The 17,538-nt window shown below is 48.5% G+C and overlaps 2 protein-coding genes across 2 annotated transcripts; both read left to right on the top strand.

Moving 5' to 3' along the window:
* The first annotated feature begins 899 nt into the window (after positions 1–899).
* On the top strand, positions 900–1,985 carry LOC137268781 (proteoglycan 4-like). The gene has a single exon (XM_067803356.1). The coding sequence runs from the start codon at positions 900–902 to the stop codon at positions 1,983–1,985; it is 1,086 nt and encodes a 361-aa protein (XP_067659457.1).
* Positions 1,986–8,847: 6,862 nt separating this feature from the next.
* LOC137268780 (uncharacterized protein F54H12.2-like) lies at positions 8,848–10,179 on the top strand. Its single transcript, XM_067803355.1, has one exon. It carries the CDS (start codon positions 8,848–8,850, stop codon positions 10,177–10,179), a length of 1,332 nt encoding a protein of 443 aa, XP_067659456.1.
* The last annotated feature ends 7,359 nt before the right edge of the window (positions 10,180–17,538 follow it).

Here is a 17,538-nt window from a genome sequence, read left to right as displayed (position 1 = left end):
GAAGCTGTGGTCGACAAATTGGTGGAGTTTAAACTCCTTACCCTCTTCATGAAGGCTGACATCATGGAGGTACCACAAACCTCTTACAATCGGATCAGAGCTTTATTAGATGTTCTACCCCGGCGAGGACCCCAAGCTTACACCCTCTTTTGCAAAGCGTTGAAGGAATGTGGCGAGACAGACGCCATGAGAGTGTTGGGAGTAGAGACTCCCACAGAGACTCCCAGAGAGGCTCCACCCAGTGACAGACGACAACTGACTCTGCAGGATGTTTGGGATGATCGTAGAAGGCTGATCTTATGGAGGGACGGAGTCACGGAGTCACTTCTTAGAACAGGTCAGAGAAGCGATGCAGAAGCAGCCACAGTGACAGAGACGACCGAGTGATGTCATCCAAGGTCATGACGTCATCGCATGTGTGTGTATATATATAAAGAAGAGTTTGTGTGTGAGACTTGTCATTCATCATCATGTTGTTCACGTTGCTGTTTGTGATCGCCACGTATCTGGAAGAGAGGCACTTCTTAGAACAGATCAGACAAGCGGTGCAAGAGGCGGTGCAGAAGCAACAGGCTCGTGACGCCATGCGTGACGTCAATGCGTGACGTCAATGCGTGACGTCATAGCACGTGCAGCTGCTGTGGACTATAAAAAACTCGGGATCCATCGAGACGTCTTCAGTCGTACCAGTTCAGTCAGCATGCCAGCATCTCCACGTCAGCACAGTAAGTATGGTTTTCACTTACTTAACTCAACAAAGTACGCGACCGCACAGAGCATTTGTAGGCCCAAGGGCATCATGCTTGCACAATGCAACCGTCGAAACGTTGATGTTAATATTCTTTTTTCCATTTCATGTTACAGGTACTAGAGATTGTTCACTGCTCCCTTCTTCCAACATGGACCACATCATGAGGGCTGAATACATCCAATCCCCTTCGAGGTACTTTGCTCTTCTCCAGGATGAACGTTATCATGTGAAGGACGTACTCATCATCCATGAGGACCTCATCTGTGTCACTTATACCGTTCATAAGTCGGAATCCTCCAAAGAGACAAAAGTCAAGACACCCAAGGCCGTCCCTCCTAAATGGGTGGTGATACCACCACCAGGGACAACCCCTGCCGCCACAATGACGAGGAAGACACAGGAGGAGGAGGAGGTGGTGGTGGTGGTCAGCAAGAAGAAGAAGAAAACACCCACCAAGAAGACCCTGGTTAATCCTAAGGATACCCCTGCCACGGCTCCTCCAAAACAAAAGAAACAGAAGTTGGAGGAGAAGGTTCCCGTCAAGGTATCCCCTAAGAAGGTGTCCAAGAGTATCTCTCCCAAGAGTGTCTCTCCCAAGAGTGTCTCTCCCAAGAGTACTTGTCTCAAGAGTACCCTTCCCAAAGGTACCCATCCCAAGGGTACCCCTCCCAAAGGTACCCCTCTCAAGGGTACCCCTACCACGAAGAAGACGAAGAAGAAGGAAGCCCCTACCACCACCACCACCACCAAGGCAGCAGACCCACAGAGTGTCAAGAAACAGATGACGTCTGATGTGCTGTGGAACAATGATCAGCAAACTGTTGATGTCAGCCCCGACAAGTTAGCCTCTCCTGCTAGCCCCGACGCAACACCCCACGATGAGTTGCCTCCTGATCTACAAGACTTGTATGATCTACTACCGATGCTGTCACCAGAGATGCCACCGTCGACTGTCCCCATGACTGATGCAAAGCAGACAACAACAACAACAGTGTCAGGGGAGACTTCCGCCGACACGTCTGCTCATTCAGGCCTGATGACAACAGATCCCATGATGACATCCGTGATGGCTCCAGAGACGACTTCATCCGAGATGACTGCATCAGAGATGATGCCTCCCGAGGACTATCCAGACATTCCCATGTTTAACGATGAAAATCATTTTCATCCTGGACAAATGGACTTTCTACGTTGTTCGACTTGTAATCCCCACGACCATTTGAACTGGTGGTGATCTGTTGTTGTTGTTGTTGTTGTGGTTCACAAGTTGTTGGTGTTGTTCCAATAAAATTCAATGTGAATGGTTTGAATGTGTTGTATATATCTTCAAGGTTCATCGATCCTTGAGGTCATTTCTGGTGTCACCTGCAGAGTGATAAGACGTATGTCAGGGACACTGTCAGGGACCATGTCAGGGACACAGTCAGGGACACAGTCAGGGACACTGTTCAGGGGCGACGACCTGGTGGATGCCATGGTCACCCCACTCACGTTACGTCATCCTTTTACCATGTTGATTGCAGGCCCTACAGGGTCGGGTAAAACGTCGTTCGTCAAAACGTTGCTGGAACACGTGTTTCAACCAGGGATTCTCGATCTACCCCCTCAGGGGATCGTTTGGGTGTACAGTGAATGGCAACCCATGCACGAAGATTTGGAAGTGTTGACATCAAAGTTAAACCTTCCCCTGACCTTTGTGCAAACCATGAGTGAAGCCAACACGCAGTTACCTGCAGCAGGGTCTGTTGGGGCTGGGGGTGGGGGTGGTTTGCCTACACCCCACTGGTTGATCATTGATGATTTGCTGGGCGATCATAGCAAAGAGGAAGAGGCAGACGTGTTGCGATGGTTTACCAAGAAAAGTCATCATCGCAACACGTCCGTGTTGTACCTGACGCAAAACCTCTTTGCCTCAACACCTCATCATCGCACCATTAGTTTAAATGCTCACTATCTGGTGCTGTTTAAAAACCCGACAGATGCCTCTCAAATGGATCACTTGGCTCGACAAATCTTTCCAGGACAGACGGCTTTCCTTCGAGAAGCCTACGAGGATGCCACCTTGGCTCCTTATTCCTATCTGTTTCTGGACTTGAAACCCACCACGGCCAAAGAGCATCGTGTGCGTACCCATCTCTTTCGCAACCCCACCACCCTTTACTTTCCCAAGTGATAAATAGCGCTGACTGTCGACCTGACCCATCAGTTGAGTCTGACCTGCCATGGGAAACAGACGAAAACAGACCCAGCCCCGCAAACGTGCTGTTGTTGCCACAGGCTTGTTTAAACCCGCTCATAAAACCCTCCCCACCACCTTGGGACGTGATCCCACCGAACGTCATCGCTCGGGTGTACAACGGTTGTACGAAAGTCTCAGGACACCTCTTCCTCCTGCTTCCACCTCCTCCTCTGCCAAACCCAGAAGACCTTCCTTAAAAGAGTTGTACCCCGCCACTCCCACCATGGCGGCAGCAGCAAACACGTTTGTCCCTGTCTATACGCATCGTGCTTCACCTGCCGTCACCTTGTCGCCTCCTTCTTCTTCTTCTTCTTCTTTTGATGCCACCCCTTTGTTCTCGTCGTCGCCGTCTCCTACCATGATTCAACCCTTTCAACCCTTGACGTCTCCGGCCATGATTCAACGACCTCGTGCTCCTAGCTCCACCAAACCGACATGCTCCAAACCGACGACACGCAGAAGAGTCAAACCCATCTGCCTTGTGAAACGCTTGCCTTTGGCAGAGAGTGTGGCTATCAAAGGACGTCATCGGCTGTTGCAATGGTTTGCCATCGCCGTGAGAAATATGCGAGCAGGGCGTGTTCCTTTGAAAACGCAACACAAGACCTGGCTGTTGAGACACCAAGACGTCTTGACCAAGATCACCAATCCACGTTTGCCTGTGGATGAACGTCTGAATTACCTGATGAAACGCAGTGGCAGTGGAACGTTGGCAGGTGTGTTGACACGCATCTTGTTGAACTGGCAGTCCTACCTGCAGGAGGAACAACAGAAGCGACAACATCCAACTCGTCGCCAAAGGAAACCTCAAGGGAAACCTCAAAGGCAGCCTCAAAGGCAGCCTCAAAGACAGCCTCAAAGGAAACCTCAGGGGCGTCGTCACTCCAGGAAACAGACTAAGAAGGGCAACAACAAGAAAACAGACCCAGGGGCAGCCTTGACCCGCATGGTGTTACGAAGCCAGAAGAAAAAGAAGAAGAACAAGAAGACAACGGCATTACTCCCACTTCCACCACCAACGCTACCCTAAATAAATAGAGGTATCCCATCCTTATCCTCGTCAGTTCCATGGTAGCAGCAGCAGCAGCAGGAACATCATGTCTGCCCGTTTGAAACGTCACAAAGAAGCGCTCTGTCATGTGTGTAGTCCTACAGCAACACCAGCCATGCAACAGGCTATTTTGAAACATGCTCCGTCTGAACTGATTCAAGCCATCTGCGAATGTGTGGTGAATTTGTATGGAGGTAACATTCCCATGACAGCACAGCAACGCCATCGTTTACAAAAGCGTGGACCCCTCATGCATACGTTGATGAAAAAGAAAGTGTCTGTGGCCAAGAAACGCAAACTGTTACAACAGAAAGGCAGGGGATTGGGTCTCTTGTCTGCCTTGGCCTCGGTGGTAGGTCCTTTGGTGTCTGGTCTGTTGGGGCGATGATCATAAATACAGGGATCCTCTCGGATTGGGGTTAGTTGTCTCTGCACCATGATGAAGCATGCACGGAAAATGGTGATGGTCCCCGAAGAGGTATGGCAAAGTCTGCAAGACGAAAAACGACAACGTCATTTGCTCAAGTCCAACCTGTTGGAACAGAAACGGTTACACACGCTTCACGATATGGATACCCTCGTGCGTGATGACACGATTCCCTTCAGGGACAGAGAGCAGCAGTATAACACCTTGTTGCAACAGATGTTGGCGTTTCAAGACAAAGCAGCAGCAGCTGCAGCAACAACAACAACAGCACGACGCACCAGCCACACGCAACCATGGAACGGAATCCCTGCCAACACCAGTCAGGAAGGAACAACACCCCTCGGGAAAGGAGGGACTCCCCCTTTCCTAGCTGCTCCCCGTAAGCACGGTTTTACTTACTGAGTCACACTCTGACCTGTGTAGAGGTCGCCTAGAAGTCTTAGGTCTACAAGTCTTAAGACTAAGAGAGCTGTCATCCTAAGCATGGAGAGCGTGAAGCCGGTTACAGAGTTACACTGACTCATGTTGTTCTTTGATTCTTTTGTTTCAGAACACTCCTCCTCCTCCTCTGACCTCATTCTGAATGACGTGGTGCAAACGATTCCTAAAACGCTGCAAGCCAAGGCCAAACAGTTGATGGCTCGGATACAAGCCCATCCTGACTTGGGTTGGAATGAAAACGGTCAATTCGTGGTGGAAGGGGAACCCATGCCTGGGACTCACATGGTAAATCTCATCAATGATCTGGTGCGACAACGTACCAAAGCAGATCCTCCACGGGGTTGGAACGTTCTGGCTCAGTATCTCGCTTCCAGCAACGTCCCTCATGAACTGATTGGCAACCCTCTCCGTTGGTCCTGGATGATGAAAACAAAAGGATCAGCATCCACCACCCAGCAACCTGGCACACGACAGGCAACACCACCTGACACCCCTGTCAAACGTCCAGGAGGAGAAGCCTTGTTTTTAACACCACCTCAATCGAATCTTGCTGGCGTCAAGAAGAAGAAGAAGAAGACAGAGACTCCCTCTTCCCCTCTGAACCGAGTGCGTCAATGGATTGAGTTTTAATCATAAAAGAGAGCAGAGGGTGACATCTACAACAGTGTTAGCATGAGACGTCCCAAGAGAAACAACAACAGCAGCAGCAAGTCCTCCTCCTCCTCTTTGTCGCCTGCCTGGGCACGATGGCTTCACCATACTTATTACGATCCCAAACATCCGGCAGGCTATGGAGGGTGGCGTGGTTTGTGGCAAGCAGCAGTCAAACAGCAAGCCGTGGGATCCCAGAAGGGGAAATCCCAGAAGGGAAAACGACAGAAGGGGAAACCCCCACTCACGCAACATCAGGTTCGACAATGGTTGAAAACCCAGGACACGTACACCTTGCACAAACCTGCCCGACGATCCTTTTCCAGGGATCATTACCGTGTGAGCGGCGTGGACGAATTGTGGCAAGCCGATTTGAGCGACCTCCTCGCCTATCAGAAAGAGAACCAAGGTTACCGGTATCTGCTGTGTGTCATCGATGTCTTCTCCAAAATGGCTTGGGTGCAACCCATGAAGTCCAAGACCGGCACCACGTTGATCGAAGCCTTTCAACGAATCCTAAAACAAGCTGAAGGACGTGTGCCCTCCATGTTGCAGACGGACAAAGGGACCGAATTTGTCAATAAACCTTTCCAAGCCTTCCTCAAGAAACAGGACATTCATTTCTACACCAGCCAAAACCCAGAAACCAAAGCCTCGGTGGTGGAACGTTTTCAAAGAACGTTGAAAAACCGTATGTGGCGTTATTTCACCCAACATGGAACACGTCACTACCTCAAGGCTTTACCCCAGCTGATGCATGCCTACAATCATCGCATTCATCGCACGATAGGACAGCGACCCGTGGATGTGCATCCCCACAACCCTTACGACAAAATTCGGGTGTTGGATCACATGGAGCGCCAGAAGGAACGGCAGAAGCAACGTCAGCAGAAGCAGAAGCACCATCAACACCAGCATTCTCTCTTGTTACCTGGGACCCGTGTTCGCTTGAACAAGACCAAAGGGACCTTTGACAAAGGGTATCTTCCCAACTGGACCAGCGAATTGTTCACCGTGGATCGCGTCGTGAAAGGGCGTGTGCCTCCTGTCTACCGAGTGAAAGATGATCATGGAGAAGTGCTCCAAGGCACCTTTTACCCCGAGGAACTACAACCCATTCAGAAAACGGATGACGTGTACAAAGTCGATCAGGTCTTGAAACGTCGACGGCGTCAAAAGAGGGACGAAGTGTTAGTGAGGTGGTCAGGTTACCCGGCCAGCTTCGATTCATGGATCCCTGCGGCTCATTTGGTCTTTTAAATAAGGGTGGCATCCCTCTGTCACCGTCATTTGGGTCATACTCCCTGCCCAATCATGCAGAGCGAACCCAGGCTCAGGTGCAAGGAGAACAACAACAAGGCTTCCTCCTCCTCCTCCTCACGTTGGTGTTGTTTTGGCATGGACTTGCCACGCAGTGAAGTGGTGTTTTTCTCCCAAGTGTTGCTGATATATGGCGTGGTCGTCATGAGCATGGTTCAGTTGGCATTGGACCATGGTGAGAAACAGTTGTGGACAGCGTTGTTGGCCAGTTCATTGGGATACTTGCTCCCACAACCCACGTTGGTATCATCGTCACCGTCATCGTTGACTTCTTCTTCTTCTGCTCCTGCTGCCGCTACCGCATCTTCGACTCCCTCCGTGTCCAGTCTTGTTCCCTAAGCGCAAGGATGGCCATGTCCTTGTTTTCCTCCAAGCGGGACTTTTACGTCACCTTACCCAGCGATGCGTCCATGGATGTTCATCCCAACAACAAGGTGAACCATTACGAAGTCAAACTCCCCTTTCCCATTCAAGTGAATCGTCAAGAGTGGGAAGTGGGCGTCAGTGAACTTCATTTTCCCATGACGTGGTACAACGTGTCGTACCCCTTCAACTGGTTTGTGCTTTGCGTGAACTTAGAACGCTTGACCAGGATTTACAGTTCAGGAGCACCGGATGCGATCGTGATCGAAGAGAACCCAGGCATCATACGAGCCGTCAGCAAAAAGGTGATCATTCCCGAAGGCTTGTATTCCGCTCGAGAACTGGTCCAGAGACTGAACATCCTGCTTCAGCGTGCCTGTGCACGATTGTTGGAAAAGCATACAGCTAATGTGTACCAGTTGGATGCCAGAGGTCGTTACACCGTCACCGTGAACTACCCCAAAGAAGAACTCCGATTTGAAATGCGCGGCCCAACGCACGTCAACTTTTATGCTCCCACACCGAAAGACATGTGCAGGGCCATCTCGGGTTCTTCCTGCAAAACAGCCACCCAACCAGACCACGATGCCATTAGGTCTGCCTACACCACGCAACTGGTGTTGCCTGTTTCCTTGGTACGCATGCTCGGATTCATGCAACTCCCCGTGGTCGACGAAGCAGAGGAAATAAGTCAAGTCTCCACTTACCCTGTCCAAGTGAGTGTGTTTGACCGTCCTCTTGTGGTGGGGGAACAGGAAGCCAACCATCTGGCTGGCTTTGATACGGTGTACGTCTACTCGGATGTGGTAGAAGATCAAATTGTTGGGGATACCATGGCTCCCTTACTGATGTATGTTCCCGTATCTCGTCGAATGATGGAAGACAGCGTCGTGATGAAAACTCCCCAGCATGTACGCTACATGGGATTGCGTCAGGGAACCACGGATGCCATTCAAATCTATTTAATGGATGACATAGGACGACCCGTGCCATTCCAGAGTGGGAAGACCATTGTGACACTCCATTTCCGTCCCCGTCGTCTGGGCACGTACTGACATGGTAGGACATCAGTGTATCCGACACCGGTGCAGCACTGGCTTGGGTGGCCTACAACAACAAGGACGAGGTTTAGCCGCGTACCGAGGTTGCATTCATCAACGCGGGAGAGGTCTCGGAAACATCTTGGGAAGCTTGGGCCGTTCAGCCCTCTCCATGCTGAAGACGGTGGGAAAATCGGCTCTCAAAACCGGTGAGAAGATGCTGCCAGGCTTAGTGCAAGATATTCGTTCTGGACGTCGTAGTGTACGGGACAGTTTGAAACATCATGGAAAACAGGCCTTACTGACCACCTTGCAGTCACAGTCATCACCGGCACACAAAAGAAAACGAAATCCGTCATCTGGTCCCATAAAGAAGATGAAGAAGAAGAAACAACAACAAAAACGTCAAGCTTTGTTTTGAGTCGTCATGGAACTTTGTGACATTGGACTTGACATAAAAAAGGATCATTCCCATGAACAAGGGTCAGTTCAACACCAGACACGAACCTGTCAAGACCTGTTGGGCAGACCTGTTGGGCAGACCTGTTGGGCAGACCTGTCAAGATGATGCGCCGGGATGCTTGTGAATGTGCCAAGTCACAGTTGGATCTCTTTTCGGTTCCTCCTGTGGTGACGTCAGTTCAAGAGGGTCAGTGGATTCGATACAGTCCTCTGGCACTCCCTTCGGTGGCGGGTCCCCTCCAGTTTAACATTGCCAACCCTGTGAATGCGTACATCGATTTGAATCAGTGTTACCTTCGCATCTGCCTCAAAATCAAGAATACCGATGGCACGGATGCCACTCATGATGGGGATGACCGACTCGTCATGTCCACGGTGAACAACATGATGCATTCCCTCTTTCGAGAAGTGCGTGTGCAAGTGGGACACAACCAGTTGGAAATCACCCCCTCCATGGGAACCTATCCCTACCAAGCCTATTTGGAAACGTTACTGAGTTATGGGAAGGCAGCCAAAGGGACGCATCTCCAGTGCCCAGGATGGTACACCGATGAAGCTGGAAAAATGGATGACTTCAATGCCGTCGCTCAGAATGTCAATGCAGGACTCGTCGCACGACGGCGGGTCATTTTACCCACCCGAGAAGTGGAACTGACAGGGCGTCTCCACTGTGACCTGTTTCTCCAAGACCGGTACCTGGTGGATGGCGTCCCCATGAAACTAGAACTGATTCGGAGCCCGAGTGATTTCTACTTGATGAGTGCTGGAGATGTGGAATGTCGATTTGAACTGACCAAAGCCGAGTTTTACGTACGCCAAGTCAACATCGATCCTGCCATACGGGAACAGCACGTGAAACACATGTCACCAGGAGTCACGGCCAAATATCCTTTGACCCGAGTCCAAGTCACGGCTCACGACATTCCAGGAGGAGGGCGCGATTTCCACAAAGATCAACTGGTGGGAGGACAACTGCCCAAACGCGTGGTGTTGGGACTGGTGGACAACGATGCTTTTGCCGGTAGCAAGGAAAAGAACCCCTTCCATTTCAAACACAACAACGTGACCAGTCTCAAACTGAAACTCAATGGCCAGGAAGTGCATGGCACAGAAATCAAAAGTGACTTTCAGAACAACAGTGGTTCGCTCAAACAGTTGTACATGAACCTGTTTCGCAACACGGGACACCTGTGGCAAGAACATCCCTGCAACCTCACCCTAGACGAGTTCAGGAACGGATTCACCCTGTGGGTGGTGGATTTGACGGCAGATCTGGGAGCAGACGAAGGTCATAACTACCCACGACACACAGGCAAGTTGGGACTCGAACTCCAGTTTGCAGAACCCTTACCGCGTCCGGTCACCCTCGTCTGCTACGAGGAATACGAAAGCGTGTTGGAAATTGATCGGTTCCGCAACGCTCTGATGGTCTAAGGATGGATGGACTGACGACCAAGGACTTGAACGCCTACGTCCAACAGGACCCCCTGCTGCGACCCCTTTACCAAGGGACTTTTGCCCGAGATCACTTTGCCATCACTGTGCTAAGTGAACGACACGGACCTTATCCTAAAGCTTACATCGTCAACACGGACCCCAGTCATCTCCCGGGACAACACTGGGTGTGCGTGTATCATCCAGCACCGGGTGTCTTTGAGTACTTTGACAGTTATGGCGTCCCTACCCACTACTATGGACCAAGGTATTCTATAAGTGATCCCTACCAACTGCATCCGGACGTTCGGCATGTCATGGCCTACAGTGGATGGCTCGCACAGCGGTGGAATGTGAATTCACTTCAACCCTGGTTCAGTAGCTCTTGCGGAATGTACTGCCTGTTTGTCCTGGCTCATCGTGCCCGTGGATGGACTTTCGACGACGTGATGGAACAGTTTGATCCCTTCAACACCCTCGTCAATGAAGAACGTGTGAAACGCTGGTTTCAACTCACACGCCTACCAGACAACAACAACGACGTCCAGGATCCACAGCCCTGTCAAACATGTTGTTCTTATTGTTCTGATGTTATGATGTTCTCTTCATGTTCGAGTTCCTACCGTTTGTAAACAAAAGATCAGGGACGCCCCTAATCCTGACTCTTTTGTCACCATGGTTCTTGTTAGCGGGGGAAATAAAACGTTGAAAAAAACCAACACACATGCCTTGTTATGATTGTCATAGCATGAAAGCATTCTTTAGAGAAAGTTGGATGGCCCTGAAAAGTGCCGGGTTTTTTTTCGTTGTGGTGATCACAACGACCACAGGGGCGGCATCATGCACTGACACGGGTGAATGGTTATCTTGGTTTTCACGGGGCACTTGGCCCCGTGAGTCAAGCGGCGATGACAGGTATCTTTCAACACCGTGCCGCAATACACGCATTGAAAAGTCCCGCTGTAGTCATCCGTGCCCTTGCAATACACGGGCAACCCTCCCTGGCATTGGCGACACTGCCAAGCTGGCAAGTGTCGCCATGATGGAAAAGCCGGTGGTGGTGGAGGGATGGGCGCTGGCAATGGTGGGGGTGTCTCCACGGAGATCAGTTCTAGATCCCAGTTTTCTTCCATGGTTGTCCGCTGTCGTCTTCCTCCTCATCTTATATAACAGAACTCAACCAATCACAAGACAACACCTCACGACCATGACGTCATGACCTCACGCGCCATGATGACGTCACGATCTCACGTGCAAGCACGACGTCACGGCTGTGACGTCGTCGAGGCTATATAAACGTGGGCATGACTAGTCAGCCTCACATATCGTCGACTCCTTGTGTGTGTGACGAAGATATGGATACACGTAAAGTGAAAATGGATCGACCAACCCCTTACCGAAGAAACTGTGGACGAAAACAGTGTCTCCGGTGCAGCCCGAAGAAGGAAGAAGAAGAGAAAGAAGGGACAACGCCCCTCATTCCTACCACCACCACCACCACCACACCCTCACCACCACTAGAACCGACCATCAAGATTGAAGACGGTGGCGACGACGACGACGACGGAACGACGGGAGCTGGCACGACAGCGCGACCACCACCACCAACAACAACAACAACCACCGCGAGAACAGGCACTACAGCCAAGAAAACAGCCTACACGGAAATGGTGCCATTACAAGAATTAGCAGACCAATGGCGATTCATCATGTGCCCTACCTGTCTGAAAGCCCGTCCATCCGATCGTACGTATGTCTCTATTGTGGTGGGGGTGTCCCCAAAGGAACGCAATCCCTCCACGATGACATTTGTCCCGGCAAATATGTTTTCCGAGGACTCCAACTCATCTGCCGATGCTGACTGTGAAGCATCCACACCTCACGGCCCTTTTCAGGGCCACCCACATGCTCCCTAAAGACTGCTTGAAACACGATGCATCCCATCCCATCCCATCGCCGTCGTTCCACTCACTCTTCCCTCCTCCCCCTCTCTCCCCCCTCTCCTTCCCTTCCCTTCCCTCGTCCCGTCCCGTGCCGTCCGTCTGTCGCCATCTTGAAACACGCTTCCTTCTCGCAAGATCACGCGAGATCACGCGAAATCGCGCACAAACCACCGTTGCTTAGCAACACCCCCGTTGCTAATGACCACGTCACACCTCGTACACACCAACTCATGACGTCATCCGAGAACAATCGAATGACGTCACCATGCGGGTCACGTGACCGGAAGTGCCGCCATCTTGAAAACGACGCCAGAGAGACGCTGTACACTACTGATGCCGAAGCGCCCATAATATGAAAAGGTTCAACCCAGGTGTTTATGAACAGTTTTTATATTGCAGCAATCGAAATTCAGATTAATGTACTACATGTGTATGTCATCTTCCAAAGTGAATAATATAGTTCCATTTTTTCCTGTGTATGTATTTAGATATTCCATTTTAATGTGCAGGTAACAGGACGTAGGTAATGTGTTCACTGAACCGTAAATGTTGTTTTAAGCCGTTTGCGAACTTACTGTGTGTGTAATAGAAAGACAGCAAAGAGGGTATGGGGTATTGGCAATTCCAGTGATTGATCTAGAGGTCAGCAGGATGGTTAAATCTATATGGCAAAGTGACCCCATAACATGGCGATTGGCTTCCTTAGGTTTGACGATCAATAATACATGAGCCAATATCGACAATTCACCTCTACGCAGGGCTAGTCCCAAACAACAACACTCACTCGTTTTGAAATAATCATAGTATATTTGTACCGTTCATGCCGAATCATACTCAAACCGCACAGTTACAATCTGATGATTATTACCCAGGGTAACCCAAACTGCCTGTGAAGCAGTTACTGCCTGGCTCATGTATTACTCTCTACACTGATTAAGACTTGTCGCCCACGTGAGCCTCGTTTATCACACCGGGTAACCATTTGGTTCTGGGTGAACAGAGGCAATTTTGAACAAACTCACTTGCCTTAGGTGAGACCACATGTATCACATGTGCTTCGTTTCGGGACCGGACAAATGTCTTACAAACTTCCAGGAGTCAAGCTGCCAAACACGCTCACCATCCATGAACACCCCGCTCCCAACGTTGCTTAACATAGGAGTTGTGGCCTGAGCTCTATTGACATGACCCCGATCCCTATGTCTCCCATCAAGAGCAGTGTAGGGAGCCTTTCTAACCACACGATATCAGCTGAACTGAACATTCAAAACCTTATCAGAAGATATGAGGTGTAAAATAAATTATTCAAAACAGATTACACCTGAAAGAAAGCTTCTTTTGCTTTTGTTGATACAGCACGATTTACTTAAATGCAAAATGTCTGTGACATAATGTATAGAAGCTTAACATACATTTGCCAACACGTACATAGCGTCTTTGCAGAATTTACTACAATGTCCATCTATATGTCGAATGCCTTCATCAAGTTTGTAGCGTACTTTAGATCTGTTTTATGGTAGATAGTGTACTGTTACTGCATGCGAGTGAACACACCACAAGTCAAACTATCTTCCTTTGCCCAGAGATCCTTACCACATGGGTTGTCTAGTTCGATGTTTGACGTGGTCGAGGGCCCATAGACCGGTCACGACACTTCACGACACTTCAAGGGTCCTAAGTACTTCCGGTGACAAACAACGTTTCGTACCTGTCTCATAGTTGTCAGCTGACAGCAAGGAACCGACAGTCCGTGAAGGAATAACACATTTCCGATCTAACCATCCCCAAATTGCCAAAATATTACTGTCAAAAGCTGTGACAGTGAAGGATGATTGTATACTTGGTCCGGTCTAGTAAAATAATATCTGACCGCCTCGCAATTTGGGATCAGAACTGGTTCTTGAATATACATACGCTTGTCATCAGAAATTTGGCAACGGAAATAAGCTGGGCCCTACAAGATGGTGCGCACGTAGGGAGCCGTGAACCACCGTAGTGCCGGAAGTAGCGCTTCGAGAGACTTGAGTCCCTGTGAGGTTCAGATATTTGGCGTGGTGTATGAGAAGATGTTTGGTCGTAGTTGTCTTCCTATTCCTCATCTGCACTACCTTGAATCACCATGGAAACCATCGTGGGTGTAGATATATTGTCGGACATAATGCTACACCCTGCTGCTGCAGAAACACCCAAACCTTCGGGGATGGATGGCCGAGATACGTCCACCGATAGTTGGAGGCCTCGGTTTCCAGAAGCTGGTCGGCCACACTGGAGAATCTTCTTCCAGACCGCTCTCATCTTGCTGTTCATCACACCATACACGATGGAGTTGACAAAGGAGTTTGCTGTGACGACAATAGACAGATATTTGGTGAGTAACGGGTTGGTGACACCTTGAATCCTTGAAAATAATCCATTTACTAAAATTGGTAACCAGAACAAGAGAAACAAGACAAACACTATGAAGGACAGGTTGGACCTTCTACGTTCATCAATCACACTTGCACCTATCATATGTGTCCTCATGTTTCTAGACCGTCGGATCACCCACAGTACTCGGAGATATATGAACAGAGTCGACATGATCAACGTGATTTCATAGACAATCAACAAACGACAGAACACACTTTCCAGCATTTCCCGCATGTTACAACCGTATTCCATATTCTTCAAAAAACAAAAAAAGCCAGATCCAAGGCTGCTGCAGGTTACCCAAACCAAAACAGCAACTATAAATAACCTGGGAATAGTGCACGACGTTCTGTGCACGAAAGGAAACTGGGTAGCGACGAGACGTTCAAGCGCAATAGCAAAGAGGTGAGTAATGGACAGACCCAGTCCCCAGATCCAAACACTTAAATGCATTACACATCCAGTTTCTGAGGTTTTCAGTCTAGTCACAGAATTGAACAAAATATCGTAAGGAAGAACGACACCACCGACGGCCAAGTCAGCGGTGGCGAGGCTGGAGACGAGGACGTAGCTGGGTTTTCTTAAAGGCGCTGAGAAGATGACGGTACAAAGTATGCCCAGGTTACTCAATAGAATTACAGGTATCATGCTCGCTTCAATCGCCAGGCAGACATAGAGATGGTAGGTTGATATCAGTAATGAGCGTTCACCATCTGTGTTTGTGAAAGGAGTCCTGTTTTGATCAGGATTTGTTAAATTTGTGATCATATGAGTTCCATTCATTATCTAAGGCGTGAACACTTCTTCTTACTACAGCACGGCTGAATTTGAACTGTGGACAGGAAATCAACAACTCGCACTGGTCAACAGTTGACTCCTGAGGCTAGTTTCTGTGAAATGCTGGTTCCTGACTTTTGACTTATGACTGTTGGTGGAGGAGGATTGACTTCTCTGTGTCGAATATTGAGGATTGATGTCTGACTTCTGACTGTTGAACACAGACTTGTGACGGTTGGTGGAGAAGGACAGACATCTGACTGTTGAGGACAAACCTGTGACTGTGATGGTGGAAGGACAGACTTTTGACTGGTGATGGGGTAGGATAGACTTCTGACTTCTGACTGTTGAGGACGAACTTGTGTCTGTTGACGGATGAAGATTGACTTTGCAATGTCTAATATTGAGAAGTGATGTCTGACTTCCTACATCTGTGTGATGAGGACTTGTTGAGAAATCTGTGACTGTTGACGAATGAACGCTGACTTTTCACAGTATGCTTTGCTGTCGTCGCATCGTTGATGGCTGACGACTGATGTTTGACCGCTGGTGATTTACCTCGTCCATGACCGTTGTTTGCAAACGAATGGACAGGTGCACGAAACAAAAGATTCTCGCCATACATCAAACAACTGAAATAATAATACAGTATGTGACAAAGGGACTTAACGGGGTGCCTCTGCCTGTTTTCACACCGAATAAATGAACACTCACCATGGCTTCCTGATATCTGGCTGGTGTCCAATGAAACAATCACGCGGTGTCAACATGACTAATGATGATCCTAAAACCTGGAGAGGCAAGTCTCGGCAGGAAACTAAGCAAATAAATAAATTCTTCACGCAAATATCGCCAGATAATTTGGGTTTCATAGAAGATGCATTTACAGAATAATATGCTGGGGGGAAATAAGGAATCACGTGAAAGGACAGATATTACTTCATTTCTTTCCAAGGTTCTATACAAGCTTTGTATCGCATCTGGAACAAATAAGGGAACACTTATTTCCGACAGACTCTTAAATACATCACTCTTGTCGACATTCACACAACATGTGTACCTTCTATATTTCCCATCAAACGTTTCGAAACGTTTTCGACTAGTGGAAAATATCGCCGCTAACTTCTGGCAACTGTTCTAAAAAACAATATTGTCATGAGTTCACTAAATGCTAAAAAGTCACTGAAAATTAGCGAACTGTTAACAAGACCTTACACCCAAACGCAACTGTTCACATGTATGACATCTGCACATGCGTCTCAGTAATGTGATGCATGATCCTCATTCGCATAAAGTTTGCTGTTGGTTTCCCAATGTTAGTGGAGAAATCATCTTAGATGTAACATGAGTACGGAAGTACACACACACACACACACACACACACACACACACACACACACACAGAGAGAGAGAGAGAGAGAGAGAGAGAAACACGCACACAGACACACACATACACAGACACACACACACACATGCACACACATACATGTATATATATGTATGTGTGTGTGTCTTGTGTGTGTGTGTGTGTGAGTATATAGACGCGTCTGTGTGTGCGCATGTGTGTGTATGTATGTATACATATCAAAGCTTCACATGTTTAAAATGTGCTTCATGGTCTTGCAGAAAATATTGTTACGGTTAAGAATTTACCGTGACAAACGATGTAAGAAATCACCCTGTGAACCAGCAAAACAGAACAAAGACAAGTCGTAACCGTTCAAATTGTATTATTATGCAACGAGAGCAAGGTATACAGAGTCACAAGTCAATATAACAATGCTGATAACAAATACAATTCAAGGGAGACAAAGTCTAAGTCAATGGGTCACAAAATACAATATAGCAAACTCACCCAAGTCTTGGTGTGAGAGAATCAACTATGGCAGAATGTCAATACAGCGATCCGTGTGACAGCAGATAATGTAGGTCAGGCGTTGAAGGGATTTCAAGCGTTGACAGTAACTCCAGCAAATATGAATGAGTGTGAGTGTCGCCCTCAACACGACAACCAGCCTTTATATATATTTACTAAGTCATTTCCCGAAAGTTCGGGCACAAACGAACATCGCCAACACTGTAGAATGCTCTAGAATAAGTCTCCCGGAAGTAGACATATAGAAAACTAGGAACAGATAAATTCCGGAAAACCAGAATGCTAAAAGTGTTGAGTATCTATTAAAACGAAATGTGACCCATCATATTTAATATTCAAAACACTAAACATTGT

This window comes from Haliotis asinina, chromosome 16, assembly GCF_037392515.1.
Source record: "Haliotis asinina isolate JCU_RB_2024 chromosome 16, JCU_Hal_asi_v2, whole genome shotgun sequence".
Classification (NCBI taxonomy): Eukaryota; Metazoa; Mollusca; class Gastropoda; order Lepetellida; family Haliotidae; genus Haliotis; species Haliotis asinina.
Note: the sequence above shows the minus strand (reverse complement) of the source record. Positions and strands in the feature narration are given on the sequence as shown.

Excerpts from the sequence above, each read along its gene's own strand:
- LOC137268781 (XM_067803356.1), top strand. The coding sequence starts at position 900 with ATGGACCACATCATGAGGGCTGAATACATCCAATCCCCTTCGAGGTAC.
- LOC137268780 (XM_067803355.1), top strand. The coding sequence starts at position 8,848 with ATGATGCGCCGGGATGCTTGTGAATGTGCCAAGTCACAGTTGGATCTC.